The following is a 22,001-nucleotide window of genomic DNA, read 5'->3' as shown; positions in this document are numbered from 1 at the left end:
ATAATAATCAAACAGCATACCATTAGCTTATAATTGATTTAACTCTGAAGAAGATTATTTGCAATTAATCTCTTTGCTATCCCCAAGTAAACATTTCTAAGAAATTTGCAAACTGATTTTGAATATAGTCTCCGGGAATGGGGGAAAAATCTGGGGTCGTCCCTTCCCATCCGCACTCTTGGCCATTTGCAATCCTTTTAAGCCCTGTCGAGTGGCCTAGTGGTCGAGTACTTGCTGGAATTCTTGCCTTCATGCCAGGACATCTCTGTCCCGGCAAACGGCACTGCCATGTTGCAGCCCTTTGTCTCGGCGGCGCATTGTGGAAGTTGCACACGAGTTGCTGCCGGACAAACAAAAGAGACAGATAAACTGATTGACAGATGAACTGAACACAAGGAGCGAGTACTGCGGCGGCACTGCACTTAATGGGGCGTTGGGCGTTGGGCGTTGGGTGGTGAATGCTGAATGGGTGGTAAATAGTGGGTGGTGAATGGGTGGTTAGTGGGTGGTTCTTGAGGGGGCGGCAAGTGGAAAAGACTGTTTGACATTTGCTGTCATTGTCAAAGTTAGCGACAGTTGGTGATGTTCCTGCTGCTGCTGCTGCTGCTCCTGCTGCTTCTGACCGCCTGCCGTTGCTTTGTGCAATTGCCCACTGTTTATCCAGCACCACCCACTGCACCACCCACTCAACCATCCAGCAACCAGTGAATCGGTCGCAAGGTTGACCGCCAGTGGGCAACGCCTTTGTCTCTGCGGTCGAGCACGTCTGCTTATTGGGATTGTCGAGTGGCCACCCACCTTGCACCACATACCACACACTCCAAAACACAGCCAGCACCCAACCACCCACTTTCACCACACACACACACACACACACACACACACACACACACACACACACACACACACACACACAAACACTGACTGCAAACTGCAATCGATTGTCACAACAAAATAGAACGAAGAGTGCCGAGGCAGTAGTAAAAATATTTCATAAAATATTTACATTGTTGTGCGGCTGCCAATGCTGCCAATGCTGCCAATGCTGCAGTTGCTGTTTTCCTATTTATCCATTTGTTTATTTGTGGGTCCTTGTTTTTCTCTTGCTTGGTTTTTCCTTGGCCACTCGCCTGATTGATTTTGTATTAATTAAAACCAATCTAAAGTACCGGACCCTTGATCCCAGATTTCCACAGATTATACAGACCAACGTTGGCATTTTTCATTTGATTCAATCAAAGTGCACAACAATGTTACTATTTGGTCGTTGAACCAAATCAAATTTATTGAAGCAATCAGCTTTGAAGGATTTTTGTGGCTCCAAATAACTTATGGGGCATGTATTGCCTTTTCATTTATTTCTTTTAGAACAATTTTAATCACAAATTTATTTACGGTGATTCAAGTAATCAATTAATTTAATCAGAAACAGTTCAAAAATTGTATAAGGCTTTCGCTTAATTTTCGATATTTTCGTTGTGTTTTTCTTCATAAGATGGCTAAAAAGGCTCACAAATCTAAAAGAATAACTGTTTTGAGCACCTAATTACCACTGCTAACCATCCCAATCAATTTTTGAGGGACTTGGAGGAAAAAAATTCTTGACCAATTTTTGAATTTTATGTAAGGGGTAACATTATCAAAATTTGCAAAAAAATTGCAACACATTTTTTTTTTTTTTGAAAACACAGTTCGATTGGAAATTTAATTACGAACTCAACACGGTATGACATTCCAAACTTGAAGCAATATTTCGAATGTTCTGATCAAAATACTGATATTTATAGTCGCAAAAACCAGAAAAACGATTTTTAGCAAAAATTCAATATTTACGATTGGTATTTTCTGTATAACTTGGCTAAAAATGGTCAGAAGTTTAAAAGAATTACATTTTTGTACTCCTAATTACCAATACTAACCAACCAAATCACTTTTTGACCGACTGTGTCAAAATAATTTTTGGCCATTTTTTCGCATTTTTTGTAAGGGGTACATCATCAAAATTTGCAAAAAATTGGAACGACACAGAATTTTTTTTTGAAAACACAGTTCGATTGGAAATTTAATTACGAACTCAACGAGGTATGACATTCCATATTCGGACCACTATTTCGAATGCTGTGATAAAAATTCTGATAATTTTTTATCCCGAAAAACAGAAAAACGATTTTCGCCAAAAATTCAATATTTACGATTGGCATTTTCGGTATTTCTTGGCTGAAAATGGTCAGAAATCGAAAAGAATTACAGTTTTGTACTCCTAATTACCAATACTAACCAACCAAATTACTTTTTGACCGACTGTGCCAAATTAATTTTTGTCCAAATTTTCGCATTATTGTAAGGGGTAACATCATCAAAATTTGAAAAAAATGTAAAAGAAATATTATTTTTTTCTGAAAACACAGTTCGTTTGGAAATTTAATTACGAACTCAACGAGGTATTACATTCCATATTCGGACCAATATTTCCAATGCTCTGATCAAAATACTGATATTTATAGTCGTAAAAACCAGAAAAACGATTTTCGGCCAAAACTCAAAAATCGTTTTAAAAAAAAATTGAAAAAAAAAAAGTGAAAATATATAATTTTTTCTGTAAACACAGTTCGATTGGAAATTTAATTACGAACTCAACGAGGTATGACATTCCATATTCGGACGAATATTGGACAAAATACGAATACAAATACTTATAATTTTATGATCAAAATTAATTTTTTTAAACAGCCTTTTTTAAAGGGTTGCTTGAATACAACACAATGTTTATAAGAAAAGTTCAGATAAATACGATAATTAATCTAAGCGAATTCTTGTTCTCTCTCCAAAATGTTGTAATAAAAGCACCGCAATCTGTCGATAAGTTTTAGCAATGTCATGGGAAACACATTTCATCCGGACCATTAGATATATTTCTTGACTTAATTCCAACTGGAGACTCATAGACCTACCCTTATTGTTTTCCTTTCAGATTTGCCAGCGCTCACAAACGGAAACGGAAGTGACGCCCGAAAGGAAAAGGGGCAGAGGAAGAGGAGAGGAAGCGCAGGACGGCAGGACAAACGGCTGAATAATGCAAATTAAAACACAATAAAATGTAAAACACAAATGACAACGGAGAACACGAGCTGCAAAAGGCTAAAGGAGCTCTATAAAAAAAAAAAACAAAAAAATAGCAAAAGGCGAATCGGTTGACATGCCAAAAAAAATGCGAGTGGCGGCAACTTTTCCACTGAATTGATTTGATTTTCAGTCAGGAGTACAGCCGTAATACGGAGCGTATGCGCGATACGTATACGCGATATATAGGGCGCCGGGGGAGCGGCGGAAATTTGCATAACTTTGCTGGCGTGGCATAAACATCAAAAAACAAATTGCAAGTAACAAAGGAAAGCAATGGTCATAAAAACGGCGCCAGCCTCGTAAAAAAGCGTACAAAAAAATTCTCGCAAAACCCCCGTTCTTTAAGTGAAAATTAATTTATGCAGCAAATCAAAAACGAATAGGGAAGAAATATAAAAGTAATCGCAGGCCGTAACAATTAAGACAGCCGGGTTTAGAAAAGAAAAGTCGGGAAAACGCTGGAAAGAGCTGAAAGAAGCTGGAAAAAGCCTGGGGGGAAAACGCTGGAAAATCAAGTGCAGCAGCAGCCGAAAAAAAGGAAACACAGAGTCGAAGAAACCGGTTAGCAAGGGTTGCTTATAAATGTACCAGGACAGCGGCTGCAGCAGCAGTAGCAGTCGACGCGGCAGCAGCAGTGCAGCAGCAGCAACATCTACAGCAGCAACTGCAGCAGAAACTGCAGCAGCAACCGCAGCAGCAACAGCAGCAGCAGCAACAGCAACAACCAGCAGCAGCGACGAGGAAACACTCGAGACTCTGACGATTATAACAACCACCATCACCGATAGCGATATCCATGCGACCACAACAACAACGACGGTTATAGCCAGCGGTACGGCGACAACAGCGGCAGCGACAACAGCAACACTTGCCACACTTGCAACACTCGCCAGCAACAACAGCGACATCGAGGACAGCAGTCCGGTGGAGAGCGAGGATAGCGAGGAGTGTGAGTATATCGAGATCGATTGCCAGACGACCGCCCAGGAAGGCACTTCGCCAAGTGGCGGCAGCAGCAGCAGCGGCAATGCGGCCTTGCTGCAACGCAGCTGCAACAATCTCCAGCAGCAGCAGCAGCAGCAACAACATTTGCAACTGCAGCTGCAACAGGCGGACGAGCGATTGTTGCGCAAAATCGGCTATATTGCATCACGAGTGCGCTGCCTGGCCAAATACTACGGCGATTTCCGGCTGGTGAATCCGTACAGTGCCCGCCGACAGAGGCGCCAACTGCAGGAGATCCTGCTGCGACACTCGATCTTCGATCCTGGCAAGGAGCACCAGCGGGCGATTGTCTTGGCCGCGGCAACAGCGGCAATTGCCGGTCCTCTGGCGGCCATCGATTGCGTCTGCGGCAGCAGCAGCATCAGCTTAGAGGCGGTCAGCAGCAGGAGTCGCAGCAGTGAGCTGGAGGACGATCATCACGATCATCACGAGCATCACGAGCATCCGGATCAGGGGGATCAGGGGGATCATCACGAGGAGGAGCACGAAGAGGAGCAAGAGCACCCCAGTGAAAAGGCAGAGAGAAGCGACATTGGGGAGGAGCCACCGCCGGCGATTGCAGTGACCACCACCACAACGGCCACCGTGCGCCGGAAGTCCTCGAGCAGTTCCACCATCAGCGGCACGGCCACCGTTTCCGGTTCCGTTTCGGTTTCGGCATCCGCCTCGCAATCCTTTTGCTCCAACAACATCAATCTGCTCGAGGAGCTGCTCATTCAGTTCTACGAGGAGCAGGATCATCGCAGCAACCTAACGGTGATCCGGCATCATCATCATCAGCAGCACCAGCAGCAGCAGCAGCAGCAAAGGATCACCAACAATAATAACAACAATAACAATTGCAACAGCATACAGAACAACAACAACATGTCGAATCCTGCAGCAACCACAGCGGTTGCGGCAGCCACAACAACGCCATCAACAGAACAACCGGCGACCTCGAGCACCACCACCAACACCACCCACTTGCAGCCCACCTCCCTGCCCGATGGCAGCGATAATCCGCGACGCCGCCGTGCCAGCGATTGCTCAGCGGTCCAGGCCGCTCTCCAGAATCAGCTGCACTGCATCACGCTGAAGAACAACAATTGCGGCAAGGCGCTGCCCTTCCATCGCGGCAGTTGCGGCGCTGCCGGTGAGCACCTGTTGGCCGCCAATTCGATAGCAAATCGTGCCACCATTATCCTGAGCAAATCCTGCAGCAATGTGGATGGTGATGCCACTGCCACAGCGGGCACGGCACTAAGTTCAACGGTTGGCGGTGGCATCGGTGGCATTGGTGGCATTGGTGGCAGCATCAAAATGCGGGCCAGTGCCACAGATATCGAGACGAATGCATTGAACGGTGCCCGAGATGCCATCGTGGCATCGAATAACGTTAACAACGGCAATAACGGCAATAACGGGAACAACGAGTACAGCATCCTGCAGCTGAACAACACGATCATCCAGTGCCACTTCAACGACGATGACTTTCGCGCTTTGGTCAAGGACCTCAAGCGCAAGGTCGAGTACACGGAGCGCATGAATTGGCTATGTGAGTAGATCAATTTGATATATGCATGTAATGTACTTACATTTTTGGGACTATAGAAATCTGAAATATCTAGTTATTATAAATACATATAATAGACATATTCTGGATTTATCCAATAGAAATAGTAATATTTTGATCTTAAAATTTAGCCAAGTTGGCTTTAAAACTGTTCCATGATATTACCGGAGGTGGGTACCGACGACCATCCATTTGACCTAAGTAATTGATGGTCCGATTCCTCGCTGACAAATAGTGCAAATGGTCAAGTGCTTCCACCCACTTTCACTCACCTCCACCTCCACTTCCGGTCCGCTTTGCGCTTTCTCCACTCTCCTCTCCACGCTCGTTTTTGTGTTGTGTGTAATCGACTCAAATGAGGCATGAGCAAATGCAACAATGGGTTGGATTCAAATGGACAAATTTAAATCCAACTACAATGGAATGGAAAAATTATTTCAAAACACTGCACAAATGCCACGGATGCGAGTTAGGAGTGGAGTTAGAACTGGGGGCATTGGCTTTTCCAACCGGAAAAGTGTGCGGGTGAAAAGCGGCCGGCCGGTCGGCTGGCTAAAATATTTAATTCAATGGCAGAAATGCATTCGCAATTTCCACATTTTGCACATTTGCCAGCATTGATGCAGCGAATCAGGTCAGACTAATGCAATGTAATACGTAAATGAATATGTTATGACTGCAGGTGGATTAGTATTTGAATGGTTGTTCTGCATTAAATATAAAATATGGATTGACATAAATAAAGCGTACAACTATTCGCCAGCGTAAGAGAGCGAAACGAGCACGTGATGTAAATATTTTTGCAAGGACACAGATCGTGGCACTTCTATAGCTCATCAAAAGTCATCAAAAGTTTCCGTACTTTTCACGGCGACTTGATTGCTTCAACGCCTGTGGCCTTTGACGGCAATACGCCCTTTATGTATAGCGTACATCCTTCAAAGGACAATAAAAAGTATATAAAACCACAAGAACAGCGAATGCTGCACTGAAACAGAGAAATTAGGGAAGCCTTTGAATATTTACACAATTTATACTTTAAAATAGATTTAAGAGTTTAATGCCCATCAAGTGAAATGTTAAACAAGATAGACTCGATATTCACTTCATTTATGTAACACACATTTTCCAGTGCACAAGAACTATCACAACTTTCTTGAATGGCATTACAAGTTGTCTTTGTATCGACACCACGCTCTCTTTGGCTTTTTGTGCTGCTGCTGCTTCCTTGATATTTTCATCGAATTTCTTCTGCTTGGCATTCGTCCTTGCAGTTCACTTAGCATACTTATAAGCAGGCTTTCGCCGACGAATATGTATGTGTATGTGTGTGTGTGCAAGTGCTGGAGTTTTCTGACATTTTCCACACCGTCGCATCTTAAACATTTCAATTAAATTGAAGCCGGGCCGCCACAATGTTTGCCCCACTTCGTGGTCGCCTGTTGATTGCCTTCCGTTCAATTGGTTGCTAGGATTTTTCCACCCACTCCTTACAAATTATTTAACAGCGAATGTTCCTTTTAATCTTTTGAGCCGGTAACAAGAAGCTAGTACTTTTCTTAAGAAACACCTTTGATCTCTTCATACTTGAAATTTATTGTCAAGTTGCTTTTTATTTGACTTTACAACACTGATTAGGAGTTTCGTATACCTTTGCAGGCCCATTTCAACGATGACATCAGTAACTCCATGTCCATTTAACATATTTGTCTTTGCAACACTATTTATTAGCCTCGCTGCGTGCCCAACACTGACACGATGAGACAAATGGCTTGACTTTGATTTTCGGATGCCACGATTGGCTGGCATTTGGTTCCACCTTGCCTGTTTCAGAATTTGGCGTCCTATATTTGCGGATCGTAAATCAAAAGCACCGAGACACTGAGTAGCGGGTGTGCCAAAAGGCCAGGAATCATAAATTGCCCGAGCATTTGATAAGGAGCCACAAAACGCAAAATGGTCATAAATTCAAAAACCTAAATGGCTTTGGTAATACGAAACCAAAAGGCAACAAAAGGGGAACCAGGAAGAAAGGCCGCCCACAATGTGAGAGCCAAAAGGGCAGCAAAACTGCGGGGGCGGGGTAGAATGAAAAGCGCCGAACATAATACAAATGACATATAACAGGAGTCGAAAAATATGTCGGAAATCTACTCGAGACATTTGCCAAAAAAAAAATGAAACGCAATCGGCCCAGAGCCGTATCAGCCCTATCAGACTCAAAAGGCACTTAAGTCGTTGGATAAGGGGAAAGTCCTATGGAACGGGAAAGTCTGGAAAAACTCGGTAAAATCAGAAAAATGCCAGGGACACCGAGCTAGAGAGCTAGAGAGATGTGACAAAAGGCAAATGGCAATGGGATTGTTTGTTGGCGGTCTGGCAGCAAAAATCTAATAATAATAAAATACTTTATTGTTCAGTTAACAATTCAATTGTTTCACTTAACAAGAGCTGGGCCACCGTCGAAGCCACAAAGCCAAGGAAAAGCGACTGATTCTGCGTACAGCAAAAGGAAAAAGCTGGGTGCGAGTGCACTGGGCGAAAAACTTTCAGGCTGTTTAGCGTGAAATCGAAACTTTGAAGAAGCTTTAGAAAATACAAATGAATTTAAACTTTATTACAAATTTAAACTTAAATGTTGTAATACCACTTCTTTAGATTTGGCAGCGACAGCACTTGATTTTTGCTCAGTGCACCCATATCGGTGTGTAGTTAAACTGGTGTATAAAGAATAAATTGCCACAAACGAACATTAAGTGATAAAGTGTTTGTCAAATCAAAACGATTGACTGGCCAAGGACACGACTAGCCGACGAAGACGATGTCCTGTCCTGTTGATGGGCGGCATTCAGGAGTTGGAAATCAAATCAAAATTCGGCCAAATGGGCGAATGATGTCCTGTCAGTTGATGGACGAACTGCATCATCATCATCATCACCATTGCGATCCTCATCATTAGCATCCCCAACCCGTCGTCATCTGGGCTGCACTTGACATTTCGAAATGGCAGTTTTTGAATGCCGAAGGTTTTCCATTTCCATCGGTGACAAGTGAAAGTCAGGCTGCTCTCGACTTTCGGCGAGTGGATATTATTTGCCCAACAAAGCGGCTAAATTAAATTTAGTTTTATTTCAACTCGCTGCACGTGTCACTGTATTTTCTATGTCTACGTATCTTAATATACATATATATATATATGAATATTTACACGTGGATATATATCCGCCATGCTAATGAGGCGAGGTCGTTGCCTAATTGAAATTTCTGCGCCAGACTAGAGCAAAATTTTGCGGTACCCGAAACTTTTTCTTGTCTCATTAATTATAATAACTCTCTTGTCGTCAAGTGGCAAAGGCGGTGCAAAAAGTTGTTGTACGGATGTGGATTGAGGGTGGGAGGAAGGGGGGGGGTAGGGGCGAAACAGAAAAGGTGTAGTTATTGCAAATTAAAGTGCACGCAAGGAGACAACTTTTGTGCACAACACTGACAAAGTTGCGAAAGTTTTTCAAAATATTTGTGAAAACTGTTTTGGCTACAATACATTTTCTAGTTTTCTAGTTTTTTCTGTCACTTAGCTTCAGTTACATTCTGGTGATGATGGCTTCTCCAATAAAACAACTAAGTAATCCATTACAAATTCTATTATAAACTATTCAACACATTTTGCTGAAGAACTTGAAGTATTCAAATCTTACTAGATCTCAATAAGTTCAATATACATATACAAAATGAACACAATTGAATCAGTTAGCAACCAATTGTGCTTGAGTTCCGTTTGACTCGTCTATTAAGCACATTAGTCGCTTCAGTTTTTCCATCTCCTTTTCGTTCTTACAGGCGAACACATTCCGGAAAAGTGCGATGGGCGAATATTGGCGCAATATTGACAGATTGACTGAACTGGCGGACGGAGATTATTGGGCATAGGTAGATGGGAAATCAGGCAACTGATGACAGACAATATCATACGGCAATGGATATACATATCTAAGTGAAGTAGATTGACTTTAAATGCCATCAATCATGGCACAATTCGATTTGAGCTTTCCCCTGATTAGATCCAATAAGTCTAATCCGTTTGGGATTGCAAGGCAATTGGAACAATTGAATGCTTATCGGGAATATTTATGGCAAACTCAATCAGTGCGTTTTTAATTCAAAAATTGCTCGAAGGTTTGTTTCCAATTGTAATCCCCACTAAATATCCAACTTATCAACCAACTTGTCAACCTAGAATGAAATTGCCGTTTTGAAAGGCAAAATGCAAATCAATAATTTATGTGAATGTGAAATCAGCGAATCAAATCTGTTCGAAAATCAGTTTTTTATTTTTCGACCTACTTCCGTGTGAGTTTGACAAATTTTGATATACACCCACACACGCGCGCAGACTTATCCTTCTGCGGTGTGTACGTACTCATATTTAAGCAATCATTTTAATGAGCAATAAAGTGTTGCATACTTAAGAGGGCAAACGTGGGAATTTCGGCGGCTGCGACAAAAAGCAATAACGCGGGCCGCAGAAAGACGGAAAAACTAGAGCACACACACACACGCATATCACATTGGTATATTCCATGTGTACCAGTGTGTGTGTGTGTGTGTGTGTGTGGGTGTGTGTGCAGGTGCAAACGCGAGATGCTTAAACCTCTAAACTTGCCAAACAAAAATCAACTTTCGTGGGGTGGCAAGAGCGAGTTCCTCACCCCCAAAAAAAATTGTTCATTGTTTGACTGTTGATAAACAGGCATTTAACTTGAATTATTCCAGAAAAATGAGCAAACTTTTTTCAACTTTTCCTCGAGCAAGGGTTTATTCAAGGGTCCAAAGGGCAAAAAGATAACGCCAACGCCGTCAGGAGAGCGGCAAACAAAAGGAGTCGAAGGATGGGGCAAGTCACCAACAGATACGTAGCGAAATACACACAAGGACATTATTCCTGAGCCAACAACTGCATTTGCAGGGTGGGTGTAATGAAAATGGCACAGTTCATATTTCATCAACATGTAGAACAGTTTTAGAAATCTTTAAAAAAAATCTTTTCATTAAAAACAGGGTATTTCGATATTTTACTTGACAATTTACGAACTTTCGTTGCGGATTCCTTCGAGAATCCTTTGCAATCATTCGATTTTAACGCCTGAGTTTACTCACGGGTGTATTCATATCCAAAGAGCCGCCCGAAATGTGAGTTATTTTTAATATTTCTGCCGTGTAATATGCGTAAAGTGAGTATTTATGTTATGCACGCACCTTATCCCCCTCCCTTTCGCTCCCTTCGACCCCTCTGTCCTCTGTCTCTTTCTTTTATTGCCTTGTCATGTGGAGTGTGGCTCTTGCCGTCTCTTTCTCTTACCTGCCACATTTCTCATGGCTCATACAACAAATTTTATTTATTATCATTTCGCTTTATTTTGTTTCTCTTTTTTTTCGTTCGTTCGTTCGTTCTTTCTTTTCCTGGGTTTTTGTTTTATTCATAAACACACATGACGTATTGTTGTTGGTGTTGTAATTTATACGTGTTGTTTATTTTATACCAATTTAATGCAACTATATATGCACGTGTGTGTGTGTGTTTGTGTGTGTAGGAGAGTGTGTGCGAGTGTGGATGTTTGGACTAAAACATTTGACATGTAGTCACGTTCAGAAGGAAGATACAAATTCAGATACATATTCGCCGGTCAGATGACGCAGCAGAGAAAGTTTTCTCGATTTTGGCTTAAAGTAAACAATGCGAATCCAAGAATACAGCAGCTTTAAAGGAGGAGCGCTGCAACCAGAAATAAAAACATGTTTAGAAAATATAAAGCAATCCTATAGAGTTTTGTTGTATATTTAGGCTTATATATATTGCTTTTTACTAAACGTATATATATGGTGGACAAAACTTAAATTTCAGCACATGAAGCTTAATTTTTATGCACTATAAAGTGCATATTTATGAGTAATTCAATTTAAATAATCACACATTTTATGTAGTAGTATTGGTTTTGCATTTCCTTTTATCTCAACCCGAAACTCAACCTTTCTCAGCAATAAATCGGGGAATTTAAGAACATACCAGCGTAGCCCTGCGCCGTACGGCAATAAATTTAAGTGAATGCCATTCCAAAGAATCCAGTAGATAAATGCAAACTGCACTTCAGTTCTCTGTCATGAGATCAGTCCACTTGGAAGTGGCTCAAAGCATTCCATTTATCAGCGTGGAATCCTCCAGCATTCAGCAAGGGACACTTTTTCTTTTTTTCCATTTTTCCCAGCATTTCAGCCACACATTTTAATTACCATTCCGGCGATGTCCTGGCAACCGGTGGCAGCAGCCCCACACTTTCAACTGAAATGGAATTCAAAACACAACAAGTAAAAAGAACAGAGACAGGAAAAATAAGATGAAAAATATAAGAGAAAAATAGGAGCAAGGTGGAGGAAGTGCAAAACAAATGTAAGCAAGGCAAATAAGGCAAAGCCGCAATAAAAGTTGAAATTCGCTTGCGTTGCCTAGGTAAATGTAAATAATTAAAAACACCCAGTCACTTATATTTATTTATCTGCACAATCCACAACCTCTTGACTCCTCACTCTTCAATTCAAATACCAAAAAAAAAGGAAAAAAACACGCTGACACAATATCTTCCATTGATATCAATCAAAAAGGATTATGAATTGGTAAAAAGAGAGCATAAAATGGATTGGTCGGGGTGCAAATTAACATATTTCCACCCAGCCTTCAAAACTTTTCGCAGCAGCTGCCAATTGCCAGTTTGCCTTTCCTTTTTCCCCCCATTATTTCCTTTTTTCATTTTTTGTTCAGCCAGCTGAATGGAAAGTCCAAAAAAATATATATATAAAAGTACCCCCAAAAAAAGAAGTATATCCAGTTAGACACTTTGAAGACGTTAACGGTAAAAATTGTTTGTGGTCTCGACTTCAGGTGCTCGGTTTTAAATTTAAATTTCGCGAGTTTCCTCGTCTCTTTGCTCTTCCGCCAAAAACACAGCCAATAAAATCGTTTTAGTATATTAATTAAAAGCTCTGGGTAAATACAAAACACCCCGCTGTCCGCTCGCCACGAAGTTCACAGCTGCTGCTGGATTGAATGTCTCGCACAACAAAGTCCTTGCCAATTATTCAGACTTTGAGCAAAAAAGCCAAGGAAATGAAGGGGGGGAAACTTTGGGAATGTTGAGCAACCAAAGGGCTCAACGGGATTAATTTAGATGCAGAAAGGAACCGATTCAAAGGAATGTCTCGGCAAGGCAAATTATATTTATGGTACGGTACTCCGATTTTGTTGATGAAAATATTTTTTTTTACACCTAGACTCTATTTTGAAAGCATTATTATTTGTTTGTTATAAACTTGGTTTAGTTTATAATTTTAGGTAAAACATATGTAATTATAATAATAACGAAACGCAAAACGAGGAGGAGTCAAATTAAATTTGTTGCCGTTTGTATTTTCAATAATTTTATTTTTTTTTTGTAATTTCTGCACCAGATGCGCAGAAAAAACGGGAAAGTCGGGAAAAGAAATGTAAACCCAACGAAATTCAAGAGTTCAGTGCCTGGCTTACGTATATTTTTTTTATTTGTAATTTACTGCTGCTCTGCCACGCCCTACGAGCCCCCTAACGCCCCCTCTCCAACAGCCGGAGGGCAAGTCAATACGTTGCCAATTACCGTGCATACGCAAACAGAAGCACACACACACACACACACACACACACACACTTACACACACGTACATACACGTACAGGTGGGAGAAAGTGCCAAAGGTGAAAGGCCGCAGCAATATGCAGATGATTGTTCGCACATCGAAGTTTTCGATAACATTTGCTGCCAGGCGGGCCATCGCTAAGTTATAGATGGGTTTCAATTGAAAGGTTCCTTAAAAAATATGCCTTAAAAAAACCATTAATATATTGTGTAAATAGTAAAGAACTTTAATTTGTATAGAACCAATCGTAGACAATTGGATTCGTTATAGTTAACGAACTACTCAAAAAGTGCTCAGGCTGAATACATTCACATAGCAATCATTTCTGTGTTGGGCCAAAGAAGGGATCATAAGTATAAACCCTGTTGACGTGAGATGAGCCCAATAGTGCCAGCACTTCGGGTGACGAAAAAAGAATATCTGAGCCACTTTATCCTTGACTCCTCGCACTGGCCGAGATGCTTTGGCCGCCCAGCCGACACCTTCAGTTTGTTTTTATTAACTGCTGACGAAGGATTTACCAATCATCTGCCCTTTTGCACATACAAATTACGGAGAGGTCGAACAGGAAAAGTAATAATAATAATGCGCAAACGAAAATCAGGCGAAATTAGGGCCGTGCCACGCCCCTCATGTGTATTGATTGCTGCCGGAAGGACATTGCAAAACATTGCGATAAAAATCCATTTAGATGCGCAAATAAGCAAAACTCAACAAGGAAATTGACTTTGATGATCAGGCCGAGCGATGAACGAGAGACGGCACAACAGACACAAAAGGATATATGTATATGGCAGATGCCATACAACATCTACTCGTATATATGTATTTCTTTTGACTCCACCGATGTAATGGGCACAAATGTGCGCTAATTTTTTTGTCTTTCCTCTGGCTGTATCGCGCTTTGTGAATTCGAAACAATTCAGGGATTTGGCAAACGCAGAACAGGCCAAGCGAAAAGAAAGAAAGGAGAAAAAAATGTATTTAATAAAACAATTGTTTTTCCCCCCCGAGAATGATGGCGCAACACGAAATTTTGACAGCTGTCAAAACTTGACTGCACAACCGACTTCCCAGCAGAGCGTCAATAATTCATTTACTGACAGTTAAAGCAATTAAATTGGGTCCCCACATTCCACATCCCATCTCAAAGTCCCCTTTCCCGATTGGGGACTTCTAATACGTTTATTTGCACTAAATTCGATTTGTGAATATTCTTGGAAATTAAAATTACACAATTTACAGAGTCTGCAGGGCGTACAGCGACATTAAGAGCGGATTAAATAAAGTAAGTTGGCCGTTGAAATTCGAATTTGTGTGCACGCCCTTCTATGCGCTTCTCATAGTTAGTACCTAACCAACGGTGTGCTCATCAAATTTAAGTATTTTTTTCAGTATTTTTTTGAATTTTTAGTATTTTTCCAATAGTGATAAAAGATTAAATTTTCATTAGAAGACATGTATTTTTAGTATTTTTTTTAAAGTATTTTTTTTAGTATTTTGTTTGCCAGTATGTGTGATATCAGTATCTGTGTGCATGCCCTTCTATGCGCTTCTCATAGTTAGTACCTAACAAACGAGGTGCTCATCAAATTTAAGTATTTTTTTCAGTATTTTTTTTTAATTTTTAGTATTTTTCCAATAGTGATAAAAGATTAAATTTTCATTAGAATACATGTGCAGTGGGTGAAGTGAATATTTTTCATAGCTTAAACCTCCATGATTGAAATAAATGAAGAAGTGAATTTCAAGAAAAATAAATATTCTAATAGGATCTATACAAAACTGTTAAAATTAATATCAAACTTAAAGTTGTAATATTATTAAAACCTAGTGATTTAAATCGAAAGCCAAGCGCAACTTCATTTTCGCCAAGCTATTAATTTACAACAAAGATGGCGAAGGGATGGGTGCAAATCTGGGGCTAACCGGAAAATGTCAAACGTTTCAGTGTGCGTGAGTGCGTGCGTGTGTGTGTTTGTTAGAAAAACGAGAGGGAAACTGCAGGAGCTGTTCGACTGAACGCTCCCTATAAACTCATTTAATCAGCACAAAGCGTTTAATCTCACTAAATGTATAAAACACACACAAGGGCAAGGGGAGCAAGCACATATCAATCAGTGCTTGTGTGTGTGTGTGTGTGTGTGTATAGCATACCGTATATGTACATGTGGGTTCCCTGGCAACCACCGTGCAAATTTAATCAGTTATAATGCACTTCATCATGAACTTGATGGACTCTCTTTGGGGTCGAAGAGCAGCAAAGCCCTCGAAAGCACCTCCAATTTCGATTCAGATTCCTCGACTCCTTAGGCTTCTGTGTTTGTGTGTGTCTGTGTATGTGTGTGCGGCAGAGCCGAAAAGTAAATAATGACACACACATATAAAATGTATTAGCCGGGCAAGAGCAATTTACACAAGTCAATTGAATATTTACAAAGAAAAGCAACGACCGAGGCATGCAAAACATCCTGGAAAAACTCGATAGGAATGCGAAGGATGCGAGTGACACTGCGCAGTTCAAACCCAAACGATGGCATGTGAATCACAAATATTTCGAGCACAAAATGTGTGTTGACTATGATTGAAAAAATAGCAGCCAGAAAGAAAATTTAATGAGGAAAGCCTTATCTACATACATATCTATTAAATATATTTTAAAACAGTATTTTTACCAATCCTTAAAATTAATGCACTCCGAAATACCCAATATAATTTTTACTCCTAGCCTGTCCATATAATTTGTCTTTGTTTTAGCCTCGTTAATACATTTTTGATGCGCTCTGGTTACCATTTATGTTATGAGCGTGTTAGCAGCGCCTTGTTTAATGTGAAGCGAACCATCCAGTGTCCCGCCCATTTTCCATTTAGAACACATTCTAGCTTGACCTGTCCCCAATTACCCGATAAATCGCCTACAATGCTCCCCATGGCCCGTCGACCTTTTAACCAGGCATCTCCTTCTCTCCTACCCTCTTTATATATACATATACCCATTTCCATTCCCATTCCCATACCCAAATCCATACGGATACCCATGCCGTGTCGTGAACTGGCCCCGTGTCACCCATTTAATCGGCCACAAATTTTTAATTGACCTCCGTTGACGTGTAATTAATATCTGATGTTGGTGCTGCCAGCTTGTTCACTTGGTCACTTAGTTGTTTATTTGTTTGTTGGCCCAGCTAATGTCGTTCAATCCGATGATCCCCCCCACATCATCACGATTATCATTATCATTCATCATCATCAGGATGGTAATTATCAACAAAGTGGAGAGTTTGGTTTCGAAAATGGCATGGTCTACATAAAACCCTTAGCCGTTTTGGCTATTTATAGGCCACATTTGGCACCACCCACCCACCCCATTTTGGTTGCCGGTGTATATTTGTGGTATTTATTTATAGAGACACCCCCCTCCCACCCCGCTCTCTTGGTTGCCATCGCCATGCATTAGCAGTTATGATTGCGCGCTCTATTTGCAGTGGCATTTTCGTTGCGTGTTGCGTGGAATTGCTAGTCGCATTACGCATACGACACGTTGCATGCGACAATCCATTGCCAATCCATCGCTGCAGCCAGCAAAACCATTTCGTCTGCGGTTGGACCATTAAAACCGTTTGTGGTTCGAATAGCCAGCGGTTCGAATAGTAGTACTCCAACTGTAGTCGAAGCGTTAAATACCCTAGCCTAATGAATGTACTCAAAATGATACATTAGTGGAACGCATGAGGAAAGAATATATATTTAAAATACATTGCAATGAAATAAAATACTTCAATAATAATAATTTAAAATTAAATACAAATGGTATGACAGAAATTCAAAAACGTTGACAATATCCGGAAAAGAAGGACTGAAAAAGCATCTCAATTGCATTGAATTTCGAATTTCGACCAACTCGCACACACACACACAGCACTCTCTTATGTGCATACATGCACATCCGTAAGACAGGTGATCCAAATTGATGGACAAACAGCAGCTGGTGATGTCGAAGGAGGCGAAGGAGGAGGAGAAGGAGCAGATATGCACGTCGTCTGAAACGAGGGTAAAAAGGAAACGAATCAGCAGCCAACTACGATTGCCAATTTCATGGTTTTCCCCAACGCCCCCTTTCCCCCAATTTCCCACAGTCTCCCATTTTCACATTTGTCCATGTGCATGTGTGTGTGTGTGTGTGTTTGTTTGAGAGAGCCCCTAATTGAAACTTGTCTTCGGCCATAACCCTGCAACACGGCCTTTAAGCTACAGTTATGCGAGTGTATATCCCACTCATGTGTCATGCGTGTGCTCTGATTTATTTCGCATACATGCTCAAGTGTTTGCTGGCAGGAAAAGCAAACATATTGATCACCATTAGTGGAAAATCAATACGTATATATATATATATCTGTTCAATATTTATAAATACTAGAGGAAGGATATTAACACAATAATATTATCAACTTTGCCAAGACTCTGCATTCAATCAAATCAGTGTTATATTATTCAAAGGAGAGCAGAGTTCAACAGAGCTTGAGAATAATCATCTATACTCTTCGCTTCTCAACTCATTTATCAACGTTTTTCAATGACAAGTTACCAGAAATAAGTAATTGAAAAGGCACAATCATTAATGCCTGGCGATTACACGATTACAGGGAGCAGAGAGCAGAGAGTAGAAAGTAGAGAAAGTGTAATTCACTGGCTGCGCTGCTTGATCCTGTTGAGTTAATTATTTCGCGCTTAGTAATTCCAGGGAGTGTATATATAGGGTGTTTTTTTTAGAGGTATAGAACTTTAAATTGCAATAAAACAACGATGGATTATTCGATTGACATGAATTTTATTGACATGAAAGATAATCTTGTGGCATTACATTTTAAATATGATTTCTGGCATATGACCGCCACGGCTGGCTCGGATGTAGTCCAATCTGGACGTCCAATTTGCAATGACTTTTTCCAACATTTGGCCGTATATCGGCAATAACACGGCGAATGTTGTCTTCCAAATGGTTTAGCGTTTGTGGCTTATCCGCATAGACCAATGACTTTACATAGCCCCACAAAAAGTAGTCTAGCGGTGTTAAATCACAAGATCTTGGAGGCTTATGAAAAATCGGGAACAACAGCAATCTCGTTTTGGGCCCATTCGACGAATCTACGCCTTGCTTGATGATCGTTTGGTTTCAATTCTTGCACGAGTTGGATTTTGTAAGCACGCATGACGAATTGCCAAACCAAACTGAGAATAAATCACTTGACAGCTGTTAAATCGGTCGCCATCTTGAACAGTAATGCCAACTTAAAGTTCTATACCTCTAAAAAAAACACCCGTTATATATATGTATATCTACGGATAAGTATATATAGAGAAGATACTCATTAATCTCCCACTCTTTATTTGCATCCTCCTAATCTGTTTCCTGACATTGCCCCGCCCCTTTTTTTTGGGCTACAACGCCCACACATTTTGGGCTCCGTGGATTGTTGACGTGTCGCGTTGTGGGCAAAATTTGTCATTTGTTGTGCGTTTAACATGCATATTGAATGGGCGTCCCTGATAGAAGAGAACTGAACTCCCCCATAAAAATGGAGGACTTGCAGAACACGTACGCACGACTCCGGGAGCATTGTGTTAAATAATTAATTACAATCCATTAATTAATTAGACAACGCAGCGGGGGTCATTAGGCTAAGCAGCGCCACAACAAAAAAAAGGGGCCAAAGGACCAGAGGACCAAAGGACACTGCCAGTGAACCTTAGGAAAAAAGTGAATTGAGGGGTGAAAAAAAATGGAACATTTGATACGACAGCTTGTACACATAATGCGGCCATAATCAACAGCACCATTTATGCCATTTTTTCTGCCCTTTTTTTTACTTTTAATATTCTATCAAGGAAGGGCAGCACTCATATTTTATTGCCTACGGCTAGGCGTGAAATTATCCCCACATAGTTTCATAATTAATGGCATACGGTGAAAGTGAATGTGAAAGTGCAAAAAGTCGGGGTCAGTTTTTGTCCATTCTAAGCATTGATTTATATTCTCGATGGGTTTCTGCCAAATGAGTTTGCACCTTGACATTTGGAATTTGGCAGAGAGTTAACTGGCATTACAAGAAACTCAGGTGTAAATCATTTAAAAATCATTAAATTAGTTTTATAAAGAATAAGATTAAACCATCTCTTAATTGTTATTCCAAAAATGCATTGAAGCATTATAGTCAGGGAAAAATGTTTTTCAAGTGACTCTCGAATTATGATAGATTTTCTTAGTCATGCCAGCACATTAAATATGAAGCAGATGCCGTGCATGAATTGAGTGACTTCAAAGCAACCATGAAAAGCAAAAAAAAAAAAACTAAATTCAATTTTTTGGCCAACACAACAATCATATTCAATCATATTCGAATGCAACGACTTGCTTGCCTTTGCCGACTGTCATCTATCTAATTTCATTCCCATCACATTGAATATTTATTAGGTTGACGGGAATACGTAACGTCCATTGTTCATTATGAATTCATGCGATGCATTTTCACCTGAACATTTCCTTAGTTTAGCAAACCGGCATTTTCCCCGGCATTTCCCCCACACCTTCACCCGTTGACAGTTTTGTATTTTTGGGCCAGGCATTTTCCACTCAGCATCGCTCGCCTGTCAGATGGCATCGATTATGCATCAAAGCATAATTCAAACTGTCGCTTCGCTTAACGTTCGCCATGAAAATCAATTGCCAATTGGCTGGATGGGAAAATGCTGCATACTGCATAGTGCATAGTGCATAGTGCCATGTACTGAACTCCGCCGCCGATGAGAAACTTGCCGATCGAAGGCCGCAGCCAAGTAAAAACAATTGAATTATGGGCCCAGGCCAGGCGAATGTGCGTCACTTGACCAAACTGCTAGTGGATGTGTTTTTTCTTTTTTTTTTTTTGCTTTTTGTGGGCAGAAGTGGAAGGTGGCAATGGAGCGTCAGTCTGATAAATGACCATCATGAGGTGGTCCCCAACGAAATTGAGTGCAGCTGCCACATGGCGTATGCGCAATGTGAGAACAGGGAGGAACCAAAGGACTAACATCGCCACCCACCAGCCACTGCAACAATTGCAATATTTGGCAGCAAATTTTATTGCCCAACTCGGCCCGGCACAAAATATCGAGTACATTTATCAAGTTCTCTGTGCAAACGGTGTGTCTGTGTGTGTGTCTGTGTGTGTGTGTGTGTGTGTGTGTCCGCCAGCAAATTGGCAAACGAAACTGTTGGCTTCCCGAAAAACAAGAGCACAGTGCTTGGTTTTTTGCCACAGAATTTGCTGCAATTTGCTTTGCACTTGCCACAATTACTTTGATTGCTAATCAATTGCAAATTGGCCAGTACTATCAATATGGATTACTCTTTGTCTGATTGTCACTTTGCCATCAATCATTGATTTTCCTATTGCAAGCGTGCGAAATATAATTGACAGCTTATATATATAGTATATATATATATATATATATATATTTGCATTTGCAACTGCGACAGTGTCTGTCGCACTGCCGGAAAATGCGGAAAATGCGAAAGGAAATATGCGAGATGCGAGGAAATAAGAGGGAAAGCGCAGTGACATTTCCAAATATTCATACTTGCATATTCCGATGCATCAATGTTGCATTGAAAGACACTCCTTTTCCGGCACAAAGGATTTTCGGTATAAGTCTCTGGCAGAACTCATCGATCAACCTGTCTGTCACCTGCCCTGGAGATTGCCGAATGGGAAAGGACGACGGAGTGTGCCGGATATCGAAAAAATTTTAATTTAATTTCACATCCTGCACAAACAGAAGGGCACAGCTTTATTTCCTTCTGGCAAAAGAGGCCACTGCTTACAGACAGTAGAAGCTGTTTTTTTCATAAATATTGGTTTAAATATAAATGGGCTAGCCATATGTGTGATTGTGCTCGATGCGATCTGATATCAAATTTAATCAACGAATTCATGAATCACTGTTTCTGCATCTTCTCTTCTGACTATAAATATAATTATTAATTATTTCAAATATGAACTTTAATCTTATAATTTTCTTTTTTTTTGATTACCCCATCTTTAAGTCTCTTAGTTGTTTGTGGGTCCTTGAAAGTTGGCAATTAGCTGCCGAGCAGCAGCCCAATTAGCCGATTAAATTACCAGTCAAATCTCCCATTACTCTCACACACAATCAGTCATGTTTTTCATTTTTGTTTTTCCTTTTTTTTTTTTTTGCTTGTTTTGCTCATCAGCAGCATTTTCCTTGGCTGAATTTTCCACCCGAATCACCGCTCATCGTGTGTAATTATCGTCTGCGGACGGAGTTTTTCACTATCCATCTATTTCCCTGACCCCAGCCTCATTGTAAATCAATCTGTCAGTTAATAACGAAGCAACCTTCCATTACCCCTTTACCCCTTCGCAGCGCTTTCCACTTTCTTCCACTTTCTCTTTTTCTGGGGCGGGCAATAAGCGTGTGCAAATAGAAAGGCGAACAAACAACAAGGACACTGCGAAAATAAATGTATCTGCCAATTAAGATTCATTAAGAAAATGTTTCATTGCCAAAATACAATCCAAAAATACAATTTTTTCGTAAACA

At 40.8% G+C, this 22,001-nt stretch overlaps 1 protein-coding gene across 1 annotated transcript in view; it reads left to right on the top strand.

Annotated features, from left to right (window-relative positions):
• LOC120455139 (high affinity cGMP-specific 3',5'-cyclic phosphodiesterase 9A) overlaps positions 1-22,001 on the top strand; it is a 105,203-nt gene that overhangs the window by 60,711 nt on the left and 22,491 nt on the right. Inside the window, exon 4 of the mRNA XM_039641043.2 lies at positions 2,972-5,665. Within this exon, the coding sequence (XP_039496977.1) occupies positions 3,706-5,665 (1,960 nt within the window). The 5' untranslated portion in view covers positions 2,972-3,705. The remainder of the gene's footprint in view (positions 1-2,971; positions 5,666-22,001) is intronic.

The sequence above is a fragment of the Drosophila santomea genome, chromosome X (genome assembly GCF_016746245.2).
Source record: "Drosophila santomea strain STO CAGO 1482 chromosome X, Prin_Dsan_1.1, whole genome shotgun sequence".
In the NCBI taxonomy this organism is placed as follows: domain Eukaryota; kingdom Metazoa; phylum Arthropoda; class Insecta; order Diptera; family Drosophilidae; genus Drosophila; species Drosophila santomea.
Note: the sequence above shows the minus strand (reverse complement) of the source record. Positions and strands in the feature narration are given on the sequence as shown.